This window comes from Bombina bombina, chromosome 5 (assembly GCF_027579735.1).
Source record: "Bombina bombina isolate aBomBom1 chromosome 5, aBomBom1.pri, whole genome shotgun sequence".
NCBI classification, from domain to species: domain Eukaryota; kingdom Metazoa; phylum Chordata; class Amphibia; order Anura; family Bombinatoridae; genus Bombina; species Bombina bombina.
Genome location: NC_069503.1, coordinates 232608283 through 232630574, shown reverse-complemented (window position 1 = coordinate 232630574; position 22292 = coordinate 232608283). Strand labels below are relative to the sequence as shown.

The following is a 22292-nucleotide window of genomic DNA, read 5'->3' as shown; positions in this document are numbered from 1 at the left end:
TTGAACGTCTGGCACAGCTGCCAGCCTTTTGTGAAGTAAAACAGATAAAGCAGAGATCTGTCCCTTCAGAGAACTTGCAGATAATCCTTTCTCCAAACCTTCTTGTAGAAAGGATAGAATCCTAGGAATTTTTATCTTGTTCCATGGGAATCCTTTAGATTCACACCAACAGATATATTTTTTCCATATTTTATGGTAAATTTTTCTAGTTACAGGCTTTCTAGCCTGAATCAGAGTATCTATTACAGAATCTGAAAACCCACGCTTTGATAAAATCAAGCGTTCAATCTCCAAGCAGTCAGTTGGAGGGAAACCAGATTCGGATGTTCGAATGGACCTTGAACAAGAAGGTCCTGTCTCAAAGGTAGCTTCCATGGTGGAGCCGATGACATATTCACCAGGTCTGCATACCAAGTCCTGCGTGGCCACGCTGGAGCTATCAAGATCACCGAAGCCCTCTCCTGATTGATCCTGGCTACCAGCCTGGGAATGAGAGGAAACGGTGGGAATACATAAGCTAGGTTGAAGGTCCAAGGTGCTACTAGTGCATCTACTAGAGTCGCCTTGGGATCCCTGGATCTGGACCCGTAACAAGGAACCTTGAAGTTCTGACGAGAGGCCATCAGATCCATGTCTGGAATGCCCCATAATCGAGTTATTCGGGCAAAGATTTCCGGATGGAGTTCCCACTCCCCCGGATGGAATGTCTGACGACTCAGAAAATCCGCTTCCCAATTTTCCACTCCTGGGATGTGGATTGCAGACAAGTGGCAGGAGTGATCCTCCGCCCATTGAATTATCTTGGTCACTTCTTCCATCGCCAGGGAACTCCTTGTTCCCCCCTGATGGTTGATATATGCAACGGTCGTCATGTTGTCTGATTGAAACCTTATGAATTTGGCCTTTGCTAGATGAGGCCAAGCTTTGAGAGCATTGAATATCGCTCTCAGTTCCAGAATGTTTATCGGGAGAAGAGATTCTTCCCGAGACCATAGACCCTGAGCTTTCAGGGGTTCCCAGACCGCGCCCCAGCCCACCAGACTGGCGTCGGTCGTGACAATGACCCACTCTGGTCTGCGGAAGCTCATTCCCTGTGACAGGTTGTCCAGGATCAGCCACCAACGGAGTGAATCTCTGGTCCTTTGATCTACTTGAATCGTCGGAGACAAGTCTGTATAATCCCCATTCCACTGTCTGAGCATGCACAGTTGTAATGGTCTTAGATGAATTCGTGCAAAAGGAACTATGTCCATTGCTGCAACCATCAATCCTATTACTTCCATGCACTGCGCTATGGAAGGACGAAGAACAGAATGAAGTACTTGACAAGAGCTTAGAAGTTTTGATTTTCTGACCTCTGTCAGAAAAATCCTCATTTCTAAGGAATCTATTATTGTTCCCAAGAAGGGAACTCTTGTTGACGGGGACAGAGAACTTTTTTCTATGTTCACTTTCCATCCGTGAGATCTGAGAAAGGCTAGGACGATGTCCGTATGAGCCTTTGCTTTTGACAGAGACGACGCTTGAATCAGGATGTCGTCCAAGTACGGTACTACTGCAATGCCCCTTGGTCTTAGAACCGCTAGAAGGGACCCTAGTACCTTTGTGAAAATTCTCGGAGCAGTGGCTAATCCGAATGGAAGTGCCACAAACTGGTAATGCTTGTCCAGAAAAGCGAACCTTAGGAACTGATGATGTTCCTTGTGGATAGGAATATGTAGGTACGCATCCTTTAAATCCACCGTGGTCATAAATTGACCTTCCTGGATGGTAGGAAGGATCGTTCGAATGGTTTCCATTTTGAACGATGGAACCCTGAGAAATTTGTTTAGGATCTTGAGATCTAAAATTGGTCTGAATGTTCCCTCTTTTTTGTGAACTATGAACAGGTTGGAGTAAAACCCCATCCCTTGTTCTCCTATTGGAACTGGATGAATTACTCCCATCTTTAACAGGTCTTCTACACAATGTAAGAATGCCTGTCTTTTTATGTGGTTTGAAGATAATTGAGACCTGTGGAACCTTCCCCTTGGGGGTAGTTCCTTGAATTCCAGGAGATAACCCTGAGAAACTATTTCTAGTGCCCAAGGATCCTGAACATCTCTTGCCCAAGCCTGAGCAAAGAGAGAAAGTCTGCCCCCCACCAGATCCGGTCCCGGATCGGGGGCCATCCCTTCATGCTGTTTTGGTAGCAGTGGCAGGCTTCTTGGCCTGCTTACCCTTGTTCCAGCCTTGCATCAGTCTCCAGGCTGGTTTGGGTTGTGAAGTATTACCCTCTTGCTTAGAGGATGTAGAATTAGAGGCTGGTCCGTTTCTGCGAAAGGGACGAAAATTAGGCTTATTTTTAGCCTTAAAAGACCTATCCTGAGGAAGGGCGTGGCCCTTTCCCCCGGTGATGTCTGAAATAATCTCTTTCAAATCAGGACCAAACAGTGTTTTACCCTTGAAAGGGATGTTAAGCAATTTTGTCTTGGAAGACACATCCGCTGACCAAGACTTTAGCCAAAGCGCTCTGCGCGCCACGATAGCAAACCCTGAATTTTTCGCCGCTAATCTAGCTAATTGCAAAGCGGCATCTAAAATAAAAGAGTTAGCCAATTTAAGTGCTTGAACTCTGTCCATAACCTCCTCATACGAAGATTCTTTATTGAGCTACTTTTCTAGTTCTTCGAACCAGAAACACGCTGCCGTAGTGACAGGAACAATGCATGAAATTGGTTGTAGAAGGTAACCTTGCTGAACAAACATCTTTTTAAGCAAACCCTCTAATTTTTTATCCATAGGATCTTTGAAAGCACAACTATCTTCTATGGGAATAGTAGTGCGTTTGTTTAGAGTAGAGACCGCCCCCTCGACCTTGGGGACTGTCTGCCATAAGTCCTTTCTGGGGTCGACTATAGGAAATAATTTCTTAAATATAGGGGGAGGAACAAAAGGTATGCCGGGCCTTTCCCACTCCTTATTTACTATGTCCGCCACCCGCTTGGGTATAGGAAAAGCATCGGGGGGCACCGGAACCTCTAGGAACTTGTCCATCTTACATAATTTCTCTGGAATGACCAAATTGTCACAATCATCCAGAGTAGATAATACCTCCTTAAGCAGTGCGCGGAGATGTTCTAATTTAAATTTAAATGTTACAACATCAGGTTCAGCTTGTTGAGAAATTTTTCCTGAATCTGAAATTTCTCCCTCAGACAAAACCTCCCTCCTGGCCCCTTCAGATTGGTGTGAGGGTATGTCAGAACCGTTATCATCAGCGTCCTCTTGCTCTTCAGTGTTTAAAACAGAGCAATCGCGCTTTCTCTGATAAGTAGGCATTTTAGATCAAATGTTTGCAATAGAATTATCCATAACAGCCGTTAATTGTTGCATGGTAATAAGTATTGGCGCACTAGATGTACTAGGGGCCTCTTGTGTGGGCAAAACTGGCGTAGACACAGAAGGGGATGATGCAGTACCATGCTTACTCCCCTCATTTGAGGAATCATCTTGGGCAATATCATTATCTGTGGCATCATTGTCCCTACTTTGTTTGGACACTATGTCACAATCATCACATATATTTAAATGGGGAGAAACCTTGGCTTTCATACATATAGAACATCGCTTATCTGATGGTTCAGACATGTTAAACAGGCTTAAACTTGTCAACAAAGCACAAAAAACGTTTTAAAATAAAACCGTTACTGTCACTTTAAATTTTAAACAGAACACACTTTATTACTGAATATGTGAAAAAGCATGAAGGAATTGTTCAAAATTCACCAAAATTTCACCACAGTGTCTTAAAGCCTTAAAAGTATTGCACACCAAATTTGAAAGCTTTAACCCTTAAAATAACGGAACCGGAGCCGTTTTTACATTTAACCCCTATACAGTCCCAGGTATCTGCTTTGCTGAGACCCAACCAAGCCCAGAGGGGAATACGATACCAAATGACGCCTTCTATAAGCTTTTTCAGTGGTTCTTAGCTCCTCACACATGCATCTGCATGCCTTGCTTTCCAAAAACAACTGCGCATTAGTGGCGCGAAAATGAGGCTCTGCCTATGACTAGAAAAGGCCCCCATCTGAAAAAGGTGTCCAATACAGTGCCTGCCGTTTTTTAACAACAATCCCCAAGATTATAATAACTATTAAGAGTTATAATCTGCCAAATATGCTTAGCAAAGTAATCGTTTTAGCCCAGAAAAATGTCTACCAGTTTTTTAAGCCCTTATAAAGCCCTTTATTCTTTTACTTAATCTAAGAAAATGGCTTACCGGTCCCCATAGGGGAAATGACAGCCTTCCAGCATTACAAAATCTTGTTAGAAATGTGGCCAGTCATACCTCAAGCAGAAAAGTCTGCCAACTGTTTCCCCCAACTGAAGTTACTTCATCTCAACAGTCCTGTGTGGAAACGGCAATCGATTTTAGTAACGTCTGCTAAAATCATCTTCCTCTTACAAACAGAAATCTTCATCTCTTTTCTGTTTCAGAGTAAATAGTACATACCAGCACTATTTTAAAATAACAAACACTTGATTGAAGAATAAAAACTACATTTAAACACCAAAAAACTCTTAACCATCTCCGTGGAGATGTTGCCGGTGCAACGGCAAAGAGAATGACTTGGGGTAGGCGGAGCCTAGGAGGGATCATGTGACCAGCTTTGCTGGGCTCTTTGCCATTTCCTGTTGGGGAAGAGAATATCCCACAAGTAAGGATGACGCCGTGGACCGGACACACCTATGTAGGAGAAATAAAGGTTTTATTCAGAATGTATTACAATAAGCATCCTATCTGAATTGCATAAGAGTTTGCACGGTCAGGATATTGTTGTTAATAACAAAAAACCTTTTAAAATAACCATATATTTCCCAATAAACTTCCCTGATAAACTACGAGGGTTCAATATGAATATCTTAGAAGGATAGAAGCTAATTTGTATAACTGAGTTTTTATTTGCAAACAAGTGGTGCTCTAAAATACAAGCATTATGGAGCACTAACAGCAACAGAGAGTAATCCATACCTCTTGCATTTTAGTGCTGCAACAGTTAATAACTATCTTGTGCATGTGCTGCAGCTAGAGTAATTCATATTGGATAGTGTGGATAACAAAAGTCACTCTACAGTCACTAAAATAACTAAACTGTTGGTTTCTTTCTTTGTACATATTAGATATAGCACAAACACGTACTCACAAGTATACACAAATAGGATCAATAAGATTAGGGGGAACACAATTCACACACACACATACACACTTAATGGGACAGTCTACACCAGAATGTTTATTGTTTAGAAAGATAGTTAATCCCTTTATTACCCATTTCCCAGTTTTGCACAACCAACACTGTTATATTAATAAACTTTTTTCCTCTGTGATTACCTTGTATCTAAGCCTCTCAAGACTTTCCCCTTATTTCAGTTCTTTTGACCGACTTGCATTTTAGCCAATCAGTGCTGAAGTTGAGCACAATGTTATCTATATGACACACATGAACTAACGCCCTCTAGTTGTGAAAAACTTTCAAAATGCATTCAGATAAGAGGCAGCCTTCAAGGGCTTAGAAATTAGCATATGAGCCTACCTAGGTTTAGCTTTCAACTAAGAATACTAAGAGAACAAAATTGATGATAAAAATAAATTGGAAAGTTGTTTAAAATGACATGCCCTATCTGAATCATGAAAGTTTATTTTTGACTAGACTGTTCCTTTAACCCTTTATCTACCCAAGCTTTTTATTTAGCTTATCGTTATACTCATTCTCTAACACCTCAAAACCTTTTTTTATTTACCCTTTTATCAAGTTTTAATTCAACCTCATTTGCAGGTTTTCAAAAGCTTTAAAAGAGAAAAGCAGTATTTAGAATAATTTGCAAATACACCAACACCACCCACAAAATGAGTGCGCTACTACCACTTTGTACTTCCCTTAACCATATGGTGTGTGCTTTATGCGTATTAGGCATGTTAAAACAATTTAACTACCAACTGATAATACTGCACATAACTGGCTGCCATCGACTTGTAATCTAGTCTAGTATGTTGGTTGATAAAGGTACATTGTGTATTAACATCCTGGCTACACAGAAATCATGATCTGACTAAACAATGAGACTATTTAAAGGTTTACTAAATCTGGTGCAGATAAGCTATGTTTACGTGGTATTTCTGTTGATAGCGATGGGCTCACAGGAACATACCAATTTGCATGCCATTCGTTTTCTTGTCTCTATATCTTGTGCCAGATGTACACTTCCAAAAGCACCAGAAGGAATAAATTCAGAACCAATATTTTTGTACGTTCGCTTCCAAGGGAATAAGAGCACATCTGCGTCTATCTGATAACGACCATTTTTGATTGTTAGCATCTGAAGAAAAGGGAAAAATATTATTGTCATTAGACAAATATATCATCTAAAAATTTCAATTTTTTTTCTCAAAAAAATGAAAAAGCTGTAATGATTCATTTGATGGCAGGATGGAAACTAGTTGTCATATTTTACACTAATTTGTGTTAAAGTGGGATTTTGTTTAATTTCCAACTCCATAATGTGTTTATAAAAAGTGTTCCACAAACTCAATGTGTTAGTAAAATAAATAAATAAAACAATTTCACAAATAAACTGATGGTTCTGCTAGCATACAGGATCTAATACACCCCTCACCACCAACAACAGTAAACCTTTAAAGCTAAAATGCTTTTTTATTTGCTGTATTTATAGAACAAACAAGTTAAGAAAATATGCTTGGAGCAATGTACTTAAAGGGACATAATACTCATATGCTAAATCACTTGAAACTGATGAAGTATAACTGTAAAAAGCTGACAGGAAAATATCACCTGAGCATTTCTATGTAAAAAAAAAAGGAAGATATTTTACCTCACAACTTCCTCAGCTCAGCAGAGTTAGTTCTGTGTAAAAAAAATATACTTCAGCTGTTGCTCAGTTGCAGGTAAAAAAAGAAAGAAATGAACAGCAGCCAATCAGCATCAACAGCGCTGAGGTCATGAACTCTTTTACTGTGATCTCATGAGGTTTGACTTAACTCTCATGAGATTTCATAGTAAACGTCCTTAAACTGAATAGGGAAATAACATGAGAGTGCACGAGGCTCAATCCCTTAGCTGTCCCGGGACAGACATACCGATTTGCTGCTTAGAAGTCCTTTACAATGGGATGAGGCTACTGAGGAATTTTTGAGGTAAAATATCTTTCTTTTTTACATAGAGATGTTCAGGTGATATTTTCTAGTCAGCTTTTACAGCTATGCTGCATCACTTTTAAGTGTTTCAACATTTGGGTATTATGGCCCTTTAAGCCTTTTTTTTGTCATGACCATAGTTTTTCACTAGAACAGTCTGATGTTTTGTCTTCCTGTTCCTGCCTTTTAAGTGTGTCCCTTGTTCTATTTAGTCTGTATTTAGTTAAAGGGACATAATACTCATATGCTAAATCACTTGAAACTGATGCAGTATAACTGTAAAAAGCTGACAGGAAAATATCACCTGAGCATCTCTATGTAAAAAAAGGAAGATATTTTACCTCACAATCTCCTCAGTTCAACAGAGATAGTTCTGTGTAAAAAGTTATACTTCAGCTGCTGCTCAGCTGCAGGTAAAAAAAAAATTAAAAAATGAAGAAATGAACAGCAGCCAATCAGCATCAACAGTGCTGAGGTCATGAACTCTTTTACTGTGATCTCATGAGATTTGACTTAACTCTCATGAGATTTCATAGTAAACTTTCTTAAACTGAATAGGGAAATAACATGAGAGTGCACACGGCTCAATCCCTTAGCTGTCCCGGGACAGACATACCGATTTGCTGCTTAGAAGTCCTTTACAATGGGATGAGGCTACTGAGGAATTTTTGAGGTAAAATATCTTTCTTTTTTACATAGAGATGTTCAGGTGATATTTTCTAGTCAGCTTTTACAGCTATGCTGCATCACTTTTAAGTGTTTCAACATTTGGGTATTATGGCCCTTTAAGCCTTTTTTTTGTCATGACCATAGTTTTTCACTAGAACAGTCTGATGTTTTGTCTTCCTGTTCCTGCCTTTTAAGTGTGTCCCTTGTTCTATTTAGTCTGTATTTAGTTAAAGGGACATAATACTCATATGCTAAATCACTTGAAACTGATGCAGTATAACTGTAAAAAGCTGACAGGAAAATATCACCTGAGCATCTCTATGTAAAAAAAGGAAGATATTTTACCTCACAATCTCCTCAGTTCAACAGAGATAGTTCTGTGTAAAAAGTTATACTTCAGCTGCTGCTCAGCTGCAGGTAAAAAAAAAATTAAAAAATGAAGAAATGAACAGCAGCCAATCAGCATCAACAGTGCTGAGGTCATGAACTCTTTTACTGTGATCTCATGAGATTTGACTTAACTCTCATGAGATTTCATAGTAAACTTTCTTAAACTGAATAGGGAAATAACATGAGAGTGCACACGGCTCAATCCCTTAGCTGTCCCGGGACAGACATACTGATTTGCTGCTTAGAAGTCCTTTACAATGGGATGTGGCTACTGAGGAACTTTTGAGGTAAAATATCTTTCTTTTTTACATATAGAGATGTTCAGGTGATATTTTCAAGTCCGCTTTTTACAGCTATGCAGCATCACTTTCAAGTGGTTCAACATTTGGGTATCATGGCCCTTTAATATTGAGTACAGTGCAGTACTCCCACCACAGAGGGTGCTGTGGATTATGATTTTACTTCAATGTCTCTAGTCTCTCAGTTACTGTATGCAAGTTTTTTTCTCTAAACTACTTTATCTGTGCTAAGTGCTCATCTGTTATGCTGAAGTTTACTAATGTGTAGTCAGGTAAGGGGAACAATGAGATGTGCAATACCAGGGTGGATAGACTAGAATGCAATGTGTGAGGAAGCAAGGCATCTGAATAGTGTTGCACAGTTTAGAACATGTGTAATTGTCTTTGATTAGCAGAGGCTTAAGACATCAGGGTCTGCATGTGCTCGGACTGGAATTCACAGAACATACAGGGAGTGCAGAATTATTAGGCAAATGAGTATTTTGACCACATCATCCTCTTTATGCATGTTGTCTTACTCCAAGATGTATAGGCTCGAAAGCCTACTACCAATTAAGCATATTAGGTGATGTGCATCTCTGTAATGAGAAGGGGTGTGGTCTAATGACATCAACACCCTATATCAGGTGTGCATAATTATTAGGCAACTTCCTTTCCTTTGGCAAAATGGGTCAAAAGAAGGACTTGACAGGCTCAGAAAAGTCAAAAATAGTGAGATATCTTGCAGAGGGATGCAGCACTCTTAAAATGGCAAAGCTTCTGAAGCGTGATCATCGAACAATCAAGCGTTTCATTCAAAATAGTCAACAGGGTCGCAAGAAGCGTGTGGAAAAACCAAGGCGCAAAATAACTGCCCATGAACTGAGAAAAGTCAAGCGTGCAGCTGCCAAGATGCCACTTGCCACCAGTTTGGCCATATTTCAGAGCTGCAACATCACTGGAGTGCCCAAAAGCACAAGGTGTGCAATACTCAGAGACATGGCCAAGGTAAGAAAGGCTGAAAGACGACCACCACTGAACAAGACACACAAGCTGAAACGCCAAGACTGGGCCAAGAAATATCTCAAGACTGATTTTTCTAAGGTTTTATGGACTGATGAAATGAGAGTGAGTCTTGATGGGCCAGATGGATGGGCCCGTGGCTGGATTGGTAAAGGGCAGAGAGCTCCAATCCGACTCAGACGCCAGCAAGGTGGAGGTGGAGTACTGGTTTGGGCTGGTATCATCAAAGATGAGCTTGTGGGGCCTTTTCGGGTTGAGGATGGAGTCAAGCTCAACTCCCAGTCCTACTGCCAGTTTCTGGAAGACACCTTCTTCAAGCAGTGGTACAGGAAGAAGTCTGCATCCTTCAAGAAAAACATGATTTTCATGCAGGACAATGCTCCATCACACGCGTCCAAGTACTCCACAGCGTGGCTGGCAAGAAAGGGTATAAAAGAAGAAAATCTAATGACATGGCCTCCTTGTTCACCTGATCTGAACCCCATTGAGAACCTGTGGTCCATCATCAAATGTGAGATTTACAAGGAGGGAAAACAGTACACCTCTCTGAACAGTGTCTGGGAGGCTGTGGTTGCTGCTGCACGCAATGTTGATGGTGAACAGATCAAAACACTGACAGAATCCATGGATGGCAGGCTTTTGAGTGTCCTTGCAAAGAAAGGTGGCTATATTGGTCACTGATTTGTTTTTGTTTTGTTTTTGAATGTCAGAAATGTATATTTGTGAATGTTGAGATGTTATATTGGTTTCACTGGTAAAAAATAAATAATTGAAATGGGTATATATTTGTTTTTTGTTAAGTTGCCTAATAATTATGCACAGTAATAGTCACCTGCACACACAGATATCCCCCTAAAATAGCTATAACTAAAAACAAGCTAAAAAATACTTCCAAAACTATTCAGCTTTGATATTAATGAGTTTTTTGGGTTCATTGAGAACATGGTTGTTGTTCAATAATAAAATTAATCCTCAAAAATACAACTTGCCTAATAATTCTGCACTCCCTGTACAAAAAATACAGATTCCACAGAAATACAAAAAACGGCTGCACATCAGATGGCAAATTTAAAAACAAATATTTATTAAAAGGGCCAGTAAACATACCAAATGTTATATAATTCTGCACATAGTGCAGAAATATATAACATTAGCTTAGCACTAGCTTTATAAAACAAAAGTCTGCAAAGATATTTACCTAAGAAAATGACTTTTAAAGAACGCCGCTCCTTGCTCTACTGAGCGGGCCTTTTTTTTCAGAAGCGCATTGTGGCACGCTGTCTATTCACAGCAGGCCCAATCGCGCCATTAAACTCAATCTAGTTCGCTCCCGCAACCAGACCAGAGCGGGACACACACGAACGTATACAATCCTGCACTGGCACTATTCTGGCTAACAGCCATCTTTCAAATACACTAGTCAACTCTGGTTTAAGAAGCCTTTCCATTTTTAAAAGCATGTTTACATACTACAACTATACATGAATTCAAGGAAAAGTAAAGCTTAGAATTACATATTTAAAAGCACACAGAGCAATAAAGTAGTAACACAATCTGACCATTAATTAAATAAGCGACTATACATTTTATAAAAGTAGCCAGTGATGAATGTCTGTCTTACCCTGTTCAGTATAATTCCACATTCACTTTGCAGACAGTTATACAAATTGTTTTTTACATCCGAGACTTGATTTGCAAAGTTGAGTAGTTCCCTGGTAGTTCCATATCTGACAGAAGACAAAAGAGACATTTCTTGTCCACTCAGAATCAAAGAATCTGATCTGTTTTCATATTCGTATGGTTCATGACATGTAGCAACTGTCCTTTTATCTTCATCAGAGTCTTCACCATCTAGGTACAAATTTTCCATATTGTTAACAATGTCCGACATATTCAGAAAAGCATACAACAATTCAGTCTCTTCCTTGTGATCACTATTTGTGCTCATAAATTCCATTACGGTATTGTTTTTCAAAGCCGTACCTGTAAAATAAAAAATATTTTATACTGTAGGCAATATAAAACACTACTGTTTCATAACTTAATATAAAACAAGTCTTAGGCATATACAATTCAATTGTATAATTTAATGATCAACTGAGGAATGCAAAAAAACAAATTGTGGCAATATGGTTTTGTATATGTGTGTTTGTGTGTGTGTATATATATGTATGTGTGTGTCTGCATTTGTGTAAGTAGATATACAGTGGGTATTGAAAAGAATCACACCCCCCCTTGAAATAATCAAATTTAGCTGCTTTGCAGCCTGAAATAAAGACAGACACAGTTTTTGTTTATCCATTTGTAAAGGACCTTATACTTTAATGCAGGCTCTGAGATCTCCTGTGCTAAAGGATAAGCGTGACTCTCCAGCATGCTAGAGAGGGTAAGTATAAAGTTATAGGTAAACTTTTTTCACCTGTAGCAAAAGAACAATTTACATTAGTTTAAAACAAAACAAATACAGAATAGTGCAGCAGATTTATAAATTTATACCAATATATAAAGTGGGTATTGAAAAGAATCACCCTCCTTGAAAATAATCACATTTTGTTGCTTTGCAGCCTGAAATAAAGACACACAGTTTTTGTTTATCCAGGTGTAATTAGTCAATGTAACTTATAACATCCAAGTGAAAGATATAACACCAACATGTCAGACAAAAATAAAGACAATTCAAAAACAGAATCACTGAGTTAGAAAAAGGATCACCCTCCTAAAATTACTTGTAAACTCAACTTAAGCACCTTGTCAACAGCACACACAAAGACATTTAACCTTCAACTGTGATCCGCTGTTGGCATGTTGTTTATTATCAGCATGAAAAGAGCTTTCCTGGAGCATCTCAGTCCCTGGTAGTGCTACTGAAGCAAACAATCAACTATGAGTGGCAAGGCACTGTCAAAAGAACTCCGGGATAATGTTGTGGACAGGCACAAGTCAAGAGATGAATACAAGAAAATATCAAAAGGCTTTATCAATGCCTAGAAGCACAGTGAAGTCTATTATTAAGAAGTGGAAGGTATTTGGTACAACACAGACCCTCTCTGGATCAGGATGTCGCTCCAAACTGGATGAAAGAGCCAGGAGGAAACTGCTCAGAGAGGCTACCAAGAGGCCAACAGCATTGTGTGCATGTGACAACAATATCACAAATTCTCCACAAATGGCCTGTTGCAAGAAAAAAAGCCACTCCTCAAGAAAGGCCACATGCAGTTACGAATGAGCTTTGCCATAACACACCTAGGACATTCTGAGGCCACATGGAAAAAGGTGTTATGGTCAGATGAGACTAAAATTTAATTAATTATTTAGCCTCAATAAACAACAATATATCTGAAGGAAATACAATACAGCTCACCATCCAAATTATGGGGGTGTTTCTCTGCAGCAGGCCTGGAGCACTTGTCAGAATAGAAGGAATAATGTATGGGGCAAAATACCGTCAAATAACAGCAAATAACAAATATGCTGCCCTCCGCTAGGAAGTTCACCACAAAATATATATACAGCACCTTACTAGGGTAAAAGTCCATGTGCAACTTGGGACAGAGTAGCTGCAAACACCCCATGTGACTCACAAAAGGTATAACAGATTCCTACAGCACCATGAAGTAGTCAAATTTTATTGAAACAAGGACAAAGCAGACAGGTGACGTTTCTGGTGTTTAACCCTTACACATGTTGTGTTTGGATGTCCTTCTCCCCCCCCCCCCCCCCCGTGTTCACTTTATTTAATTCTATAGATATTATGGGTTCTTTAGACTAGGAACATACCATGTTTTTGTGTATATAGTAAATAATGGCATATGGTGATTTTCAGACAAAAGTCTTGTAACCTGTTTTTACAATATGAGTTTTCTAAGTATAATCACATTATATATAAAAGTATTGAACATTCTCCTTCTTGCATTTAGACTGTAGACGATATGGAATGGAATGTACGATGTATTGCAGCACATTTATATACATGTATCTATAAAATGGATTTGATTATCTTAAGATTAGGGGGCCTAGTTATCAAGCCGTCAACCTCAAATATGCTGGAATTCCGCATCGTATTTGTGGCGAGGCTGATACGCCTTAGTTATCAAAGGCTCGAGACCGGCAAAAGTAGAATTTTGTGACGTAAGCATCGATCCGCCGGACTCAGTCCGACACAGATCAATTCTTACGTCACTCCAGATGTTCCGCACACAAGTGCGGCACATTCTCACTACTTTTGCTAGTTATCAAAAAACTAGCAGGTACGCTCGGCACTTTTACGGCCCAGCGTACCTGGTTTTCAATCCGCAACCCCTGGAGGCGGCGGATCCCATAGGAATCAATGGGAGTCTGACCATAGCGAAAGTACAAGTTCGCTGCTGACAGACATCCCATTGATTTCTATGGGAGCTGTCTACACCTAACACCCTAACATGTACCCCGAGTCTAAACACCACTAATCTGTCCCCCCCTACACCGCCGCAACTAAATAAAGTTATTACCCCCTAAACCGCCGCTCCCGGAGCCCACCGCAACTATAATAAATGTATTAACCCCTAAACCGCCGCTCCCTGAACCCGCCGCAACCTATATTAAATGTATTAACCCCTAATCTGCCCCCCCCTACACCGTCGCCACCTATAATAAATTTATTAACCCCTATCCTGCCCCCCCTACACCGTCGCCACCTATAATAAATTTATTAACCCCTAATCTGCCCCCCCTACACCGTTGCCACCTATAATAAATTTATTAACCCCTATCCTGCCCCCCTACACCGTCGCCACCTATAATAAATTTATTAACCCCTAATCTGCCCCCCCTACACCGTCGCCACCTATAATAAATTTATTAACCCCTAATCTGCCCCCCCTACACCGTCGCCACCTATAATACATTTATTAACCCCTATCCTGCCCCCCACTACGCCGCCGCCACTGTAATAAAATTATTAACCCCTAAACCTAAGTCTAACCCTAACCCTAACGCCCCCCTAACTTAAATATTAATTAAATAAATCTAAATAAATTAACTCTTATTAACTAAATGAATCCTGTTTAAAACTAAATACTTACCTTTAAAATAAACCCTAATATAGCTACAATATAAATAATAATTATATTCTAGCTATCTTAGGATTTATATTTATTTTACAGGTACCTTTCAATTTATTTTAACTAGGTACAATAGCTATTAAATAGTTATTAACTATTTAATAGCTTACCTAGCTAAAATAAAGAGAAATGTACCTGTTAAATAAATCCTAACCTAAGTTACAATTACACCTAACACTACACTATACTTTAATAAATTAATCCCATTTAAAAATAAATACTTACCTGTAAAATAAACCCGAAGATAGCTACAATGTAATTAATAATTATATTGTAGCTATCTTAGGATTTATATTTATTTTACAGGTAACTTTGTATTTATTTTAGCTAGTTAGAATAGTTATTAAATAGTTATTAACTATTTAATAACTACCTAGCTAAAAGAAATACAAAATTACCTGTAAAATAAATCCTAACTTAAGTTACAATTAAACCTAATACTACACTATCATTAAATTAATTAAATAAACTACCTACAAATAACTACAATTAAATACAATTACATAAACTAACTAAAGTACAAAAAATAAAAAAAGCTAAGTTACAAAAAATAAAAAAAAAGTTACAAACATGTTAAAAATATTACAACAATTTTAAGCTACTTACACCTAATCTAAGCCCCCTAATAAAATAACAAACCCCCCCAAAATAAAAAAATGCCCTACCCTATTCTAAATTAAATAAATTTCAAAGCTCTTTTACCTTACCAGCCCTTAAAAGGGCCATTTGTGGGGGCATGCCCCAAAGAAAACAGCTCTTTTGCCTGTAAAAGAAAAATACAACCCCCCCCCAACATTAAAACCCACCACCCACATACCCCTAATCTAACCCAAACCCCCCTTACAAAAACCTAACACTAATCCCCTGAAGATCATCCTACCTTTAGTTGTCTTCACTCAGCCGAGCCACCGATGGAACTGAAGAGGACATCCGGAGCGGAAGAAGTTAATCCTCCAAGCGGCGCTGAAGAAATCTTCCATCCGATGAAGTCATCATCCAGGCGGCGCTGAAGAAAAGTCTTCGATCCGGCCGATGTCATCTTCAAAGAGGCGCTGAAGAGGTCTTCTATCCGGGCGAAGTCATCTTCCAAGCCGGGTCTTGAATCTTCCTTCCGCCGACGCGGAACCACGTTCTTCACCGACGGACTACGACGAATGACGGCTCCTTTAAGGGACGTCATCCAAGATGGCGTCCCCTCAATTCCGATTGGCTGATAGGATTCTATCAGCCAATCGGAATTAAGGTAGGAAAATTCTGATTGGCTGATAGAATCAGCCAATCAGATTCAAGTTCAATCCGATTGGCTGATCCAATCAGCCAATCAGATTGAGCTCGCAATCTATTGGCTGATCGGAACAGCCAATAGAATGCGAGCTCAATCTGATTGGCTGATTCCATCAGCCAATCAGATTTTTCCTACCTTAATTCCGATTGGCTGATAGAATCCTATCAGCCAATCGGAATTGAGGGGACGCCATCTTGAATGACGTCCCTTAAAGGAGCCGTCATTCGTCGTAGTCCGTCGGTGAAGAAGGTGGTTCCGCGTCGGCGGAAGGAAGATTCAAGACCCAGCTTGGAAGATGACTTCGCCCAGATAGAAGACCTCTTCAGCGCCTCTTTGAAGATGACATGGGCCGGATCGAAGACTTTTCTTCAGCGCCGCCTGGATGATGACTTCATCGGATGGAAGATTTCTTCAGCGCCGCTTGGAGGATTAACTTCTTCTGCTCCGGATGTCCTCTTCAGTTCCATTGGTGGCTCGGCTGAGTGAAGACAACTAAAGGTAGGATGATCTTCAGGGGATTAGTGTTAGGTTTTTGTAAGGGGGGTTTGGGTTAGATTAGGGGTATGTGGGTGGTGGGTTTTAATGTTGGGGGGGTTGTATTTTTCTTTTACAGGCAAAAGAGCTGTTTTCTTTGGGGCATGCCCCCACAAATGGCCCATTTAAGGGCTGGTAAGGTAAAAGAGCTTTGAAATTTATTTAATTTAGAATAGGGTAGGGCATTTTTTTATTTTGGGGGGGTTTGTTATTTTATTAGGGGGCTTAGATTAGGTGTAAGTAGCTTAAAATTGTTGTAATATTTTTAACATGTTTGTAACTTATTTTTTTATTTTTTGTAACTTAGCTTTTTTTATTTTTTGTACTTTAGTTAGTTTATGTAATTGTATTTAATTGTAGTTATTTGTAGGTAGTTTATCTAATTAATTTAATGATAGTGTAGTATTAGGTTTAATTGTAACTTAGGTTAGGATTTATTTTACAGGTAATTTTGTATTTCTTTTAGCTAGGTAGTTATTAAATAGTTAATAACTATTTAATAACTATTCTAACTAGCTAAAATAAATACAAAGTTACCTGTAAAATAAATATAAATCCTAAGATAGCTACAATATAATTATTAATTATATTGTAGCTATCTTAGGGTTTATTTTACAGGTAAGTATTTATTTTTAAATAGGAATAATTTATTAAAGTATAGTGTAGTGTTAGGTGTAATTATAACTTAGGTTAGGATTTATTTTACAGGTAAATTTCTCTTTATTTTAGCTAGGTAGCTATTAAATAGTTAATAACTATTTAATAGCTATTGTACCTGGTTAAAATAAATTGAAAGGTACCTGTAAAATAAAAATACGTAAATCCTAAGATAGCTAGAATATAATTATTATTTATATTGTAGCTCTATTAGGGTTTATTTTAAAGGTAAGTATTCAGTTTTAAATAGGATTCATTTAGTTAATAAGAGTTAATTTATTTAGATTTATTTAATTAATATTTAAGTTAGGGGGGCGTTAGGGTTAGACTTAGGTTTAGGGGTTAATCATTTTATTACAGTGGCGGCGGTGTAGTGGGGGGCAGGATAGGGGTTAATAAATTTATTATAGGTGGCGACGGTGTAGGGGGGGCAGGATAGGGGTTAATAGGTTTAATATAGGTTACGGCGGGTTCAGGGAGCGGCGGTTTAGGGGTTAAACTATTTATTTAGTTGCGGAGAGGTGCGGGATCAGCAGGATAGGGGTTAATAATTTTAGGGGGTTACTAGGTATACTGTAGGTGGCAGCGGTGTCCGGGAGCGGCGGTTTAGGGGTCAATACATTTATAAGAGTTGCGGCAGGGTCTAGGAGCGGCGGTTTATGGGGTTAATACATTTATAAGAGTTGCGGCGGGGTCTAGGAGCGGCGGTTTAGGGGTTAGTAACTTTATTGAGTTGCGGGAGGCTCCGGGGGCGCCGGTATAGGGGGTAGAACAGTGTAGTTTAGTGTGAGTGCTTAGTGACAGGCTAGCAATAAAGCTGGGAAAAAGCCGAAGGGCAGCGAGATCGGATGAGTGATAACTCTCACAGTCCGCTGCTCATCGCCCCGCGGCTTTTTGACAGCTTTATTTGATAACTTAGGCGTATTTTTTCAGGTCCGCGGCGGCGATGTGAGGCGAGCTTAGGTGGGCGTATTGGGCCGGCGAAGCCAGAAAAGTAGACGGCTTGATAACTACCCCCCTAGGTCATAATTATATTATAAGTATGCACTACAGCTTTAACACTTATTCTTGTGGCCTGCCCATTTTGTATACCTATTGGAGAGAACCAATAGGATGCCATTAACCCTTTTTAAATAGCTTGTATGTTGGAGAGATAACCAAGTCAGCTATGAGTACGGCATGTAGCTGAAACGTGTAAGCTGTTCCTTTGACGATATGGGCACCATTGTACTCTGTATGTTTTAAAACAACATGGAATAAAAGTCAAGTTTTATTTATCCACACATCAATGCTCCTCCAGTTATTTCCTATTCTATCTTTGGCCTTTTGAGTGGGAGTGTCATACTCTGCAAGGGAGCAGGTTCAGGAGTTGGGAGCTGTTGTGCAGAGGTGTCAGGTTCTGGGGTTAAAGTTGTGTTTTGTCTGCGTGAGTCTTTCCTTTTTGGCATAATTAAACAGGTACAAGGTTTTAGGAAATAAAGGTGATGGTTTTGTTGATAGGATAATTAGCAATGCAGAGATATGCAAATTAGATAAGGCAAAGTCTATAGGCTGTAGACTGGAACCATATGGTGTAGACTGGAACTCTGTAGTAACAGGCAGGAATGCAGATCTTTGTAATAACAGGCAGTATACTTGCATATGCTGTCGACTGGAACTCTGTAATAACAGGCAGGAATGCAGTCTTTGTAATAACAGGCAGGATACTTGCATATGCTGTAGACTGGAACTCTGTAGTAACAGGCAGGAATGCGGATCCTTGTAATAACAGACAGGATACTTGCATATGCTGTAGACTGAAACTCTGTAGTATCAGGTAACAAGCAAGCAAAAGTACCTGAGTCAGTCCTTAGGAAATAGAGAATTAGCCAAGATCAATTGCCAGGAAATCAGTCCAAAAACGAAAAACACAGTGCCAAGGCACCAGGAAATCCAACAAATCTGTATTTCACTCAGGAAACAGGACCAGAGGGTCTGTCAGAGTATAACACTCAATGTCAAGGCCCAGAACTGCAAGCAAACCTCCCAAATATAGCAGGCTGCTGATTATATGATTTGTTTCAGCTGGTAAGCAGGTGGAGCCAGAGAGCCAAAGTTGCAGCAAACAGAAAAACCCAATATTCTTAGCCTGTGATCAAGCCATCTGGTGTCAAAGAGGTAAGACAACAGGCTGGGAAAGAGCAGCAGCAGAAATAGAAACAGGTCCCAGGTTCAATTCTAGGTTGGATCATGACAGGGAGTGAAGCATCGGAGAGTGATCCCGGACAAGAACACCTCACCTGGAAAACCGCTGCTACTTGGAACAGTGAAGGTCTTTGAGCGCTATACCCCCCGAAGCTGGCCGCTACGATCAACGTCATCACCCGGAGCGGAGTTGGTCTGCCCTGAGGGACGTTGCGGAGGATCCGTGTCGGCTGTGGGAGAGAGGCTTGTCGAGCAGGAACAGACCCAAGTACTTACCAGCCATAAAAGACTCAGGACAGGGTGTAACCTGGGAGTCAGGCACCTCCAGGTTTTCAAGCATCAGCCACAAATTGGAGCAGTTAAGTGGGGGTAAGCTGCTTATTATTATTGTATGCATACCAGTAGCAAAAACACTTAAATGCTAAAACGCTTAAATACTCAAGAAGTGGTGAATATTTTGAATAGTCTAATGCAGTGGTTCTCAACCAAAGTGACCTCAAGGCCCGGTAAATTTTAGCTGGACATGTCCAGGGCCCGGTAGTTTGGGGGCCCTTTCTTTGGCCCTTAATGTTGGGGTTCCTGGCTCTGGAGGTTGATGGGCCTGTTGGGATTAGGACAGGGAGGCTACCATGTTCATTTGCATGAATTTGAATACATTTGGGTCAGTTTGAGACAGTTTTCCTGGGGCCTTGATTGGTCTTAGTCTGCCCTTGGTGTGCAGTGGGGTAAGAGTGTACAGTGGGGGCATGACAGGTCAGGGCCCACCAGCAGGGCTATCACGGCCCGGTACTGGGCCACGGCCCGGCTGTTGAGAAACCAGGGTCTAATGGACATTACAGGATTAAGCTGGGCACAGGTGCACCCAGGGTCTCCCTAAGGAGTACTTTGTTACTTTATGACTTGAAAACTGCAGTCTACAAACGGTCACCATCAAATGTAACGGAACTGGATCAGTTCTGCAAAGAAGAGTGGGAAAATATTGCAGTGTCTAGATGTGCAAAGTTAGTAGAGACATATCCCATCAGACTAAAGGCTGTAATTAAAGCAAAATGTGGTTCAACACAAGGGGGTGGATAATTTTTCCAACTCAGTGATTCTGTTCTTGAATTGTCTTTATTTTTGTCTGAAATGTTGGTGCTATATCTTTCACTTGAATGTTATAAGTTACACTGAGTAATTACAACTGGATAAACAAAAACTGTGTGTCTTTATTTCAGGCTGCAAAGCAACAAAAATGTGATTATTTTCAAGGAGGGTGATTCTTTTCAATACCCACTGCATATATTAGTATACATTTATAAATCTGCTGCACTATTCGGTATTTGTTTTGTTTTAAACTAATGTAAAATGTTCTTTTGCTACAGGTGAAAAAAGTTCACCTAGAGCTTTATACTTACCCTTTAGCACGCTGGAGAGTCACGCTAATCCCGTAGCACAGGAGATCTCAGAGCCTGCGTTAACGTATAAGGTCCGCAGGCTTGGTGATACACCATTCTAAGCCTTCTATTATCATAGCCCGGGGCTTTGTGAAGAAGGATCGGGATTAGAGCAGCTCTCCTGCACGCTAGAGTTAAATATTTAACCCTTAAAAGCTAATTTCATTTTGGCAGCATTTGTTAGTTTTCTTTAAAATTATTTAGTGCATTTATTCGGATATTAATTTTGTGAAAACAAAACGAATATCTATGTTTTCGTCACAAATGCACATTCGTAACAAAGTCTACTCAAAATCACTACCTCCATGTAGGTTTGAAGCAATACTGTATGCTTTTGAACTAATGCTGACATTAAATTGATTGAAAAGTTTTAAAGATTTAAAGCCCAGTATTTAAAAATAATTTTAAAAACCATGGGCACTTTAAGTCATTAAACCTTACAATTATGCTTCTTTTTTAAATTACTTTTTGTTACAGTAAACACACAGACGATCCTCCGCCCGTATCTTCTTCAGTATTGAGCAGATTGATGACAAATCCGGGTTCCTCCAATCGTTGTGTGTCCTCTTTGGGTCCAGCTCGTGAGGCACACAATGATTGGTGGAAGCTGGATCATCATCAATATGCTCAATACTGAGATGCGAGCAGAAGATCGGCGGTAAGTTTACCGTAACAAAAAAGTATTTTTTAAAAATAAGCGTAATTGTAAAGTTTAATGACATAAAATGCATGTTTTTAATAGTATTTTTAAATAAATCATTCAACTTTTCAATCACTTTTAAGGAAGCAGAATATATAGGAGGGGTACAAACTCCTTAAAATGATTCAAAGAAGTTTCTTCCTACACTGAGTAGGGAAAACAAGACAGTATTCAACAGTTTGAATTATAGCTCTAAAATAGCTCAAAAGAAAACCTCATCCATGTCACACCCTAATCTGACAGTTGTAAGTCTTTGGAATGCGGCATATAGAGGAAATTCCCTTAATTAACCCAGACATGAAATGCCATATTTCAAATTACTGTTTCCAAAAATGAAAGTAAGAAGCTGTGAAAATCTAAAACAAAAAGTAACATTTAGACCGGTTGCTCATAAAAAAAAACAGAATGTTCCAATAATCAACCTTTTCTTGAATTATGAATGTAAATGCAATTATTTTCCATACTAAATCTAAATATATGACCCTATTTAAAAATAAATGAGACAAATGTTCATATGTATGTAATGCAGGTTTTTAAATAATATGTACTTGTTTGCAAAGAAGTTAATAATTAGTCAACAGTTATCACAGTTTATAGAAACAAAATCATTTAGGATTATTATTACTAATAATAATAATAATAATAATAATAATAATAATAAACGGGAACCCAGTATTACTGGGAATCTGATATTTATTGCAGATAGCACCGGTAACACTTTAAATGCAAATATCTGGACCCCTTGTTTTTTTTGTCTTAGAACTGTGTATACTTTACATTAAAAAAATGGAAGGTAGATTCTGTGAACATTATGTATATCCTCTTTTGCTAGTACTGGG

At 39.3% G+C, this 22292-nt stretch overlaps 1 protein-coding gene across 1 annotated transcript in view; it reads right to left on the bottom strand.

Moving 5' to 3' along the window:
- The window catches only part of MAP3K8 (mitogen-activated protein kinase kinase kinase 8), a 62376-nt gene that overhangs the window by 18903 nt on the left and 21181 nt on the right, over positions 1–22292 (bottom strand). Inside the window, exons 2-3 of the mRNA XM_053713895.1 lie at positions 11180–11541; positions 6196–6363 (exon numbers count right to left, since the gene is read on the bottom strand). Of these exons, the coding sequence (XP_053569870.1) occupies positions 6196–6363; positions 11180–11541 (530 nt within the window). The remainder of the gene's footprint in view (positions 1–6195; positions 6364–11179; positions 11542–22292) is intronic.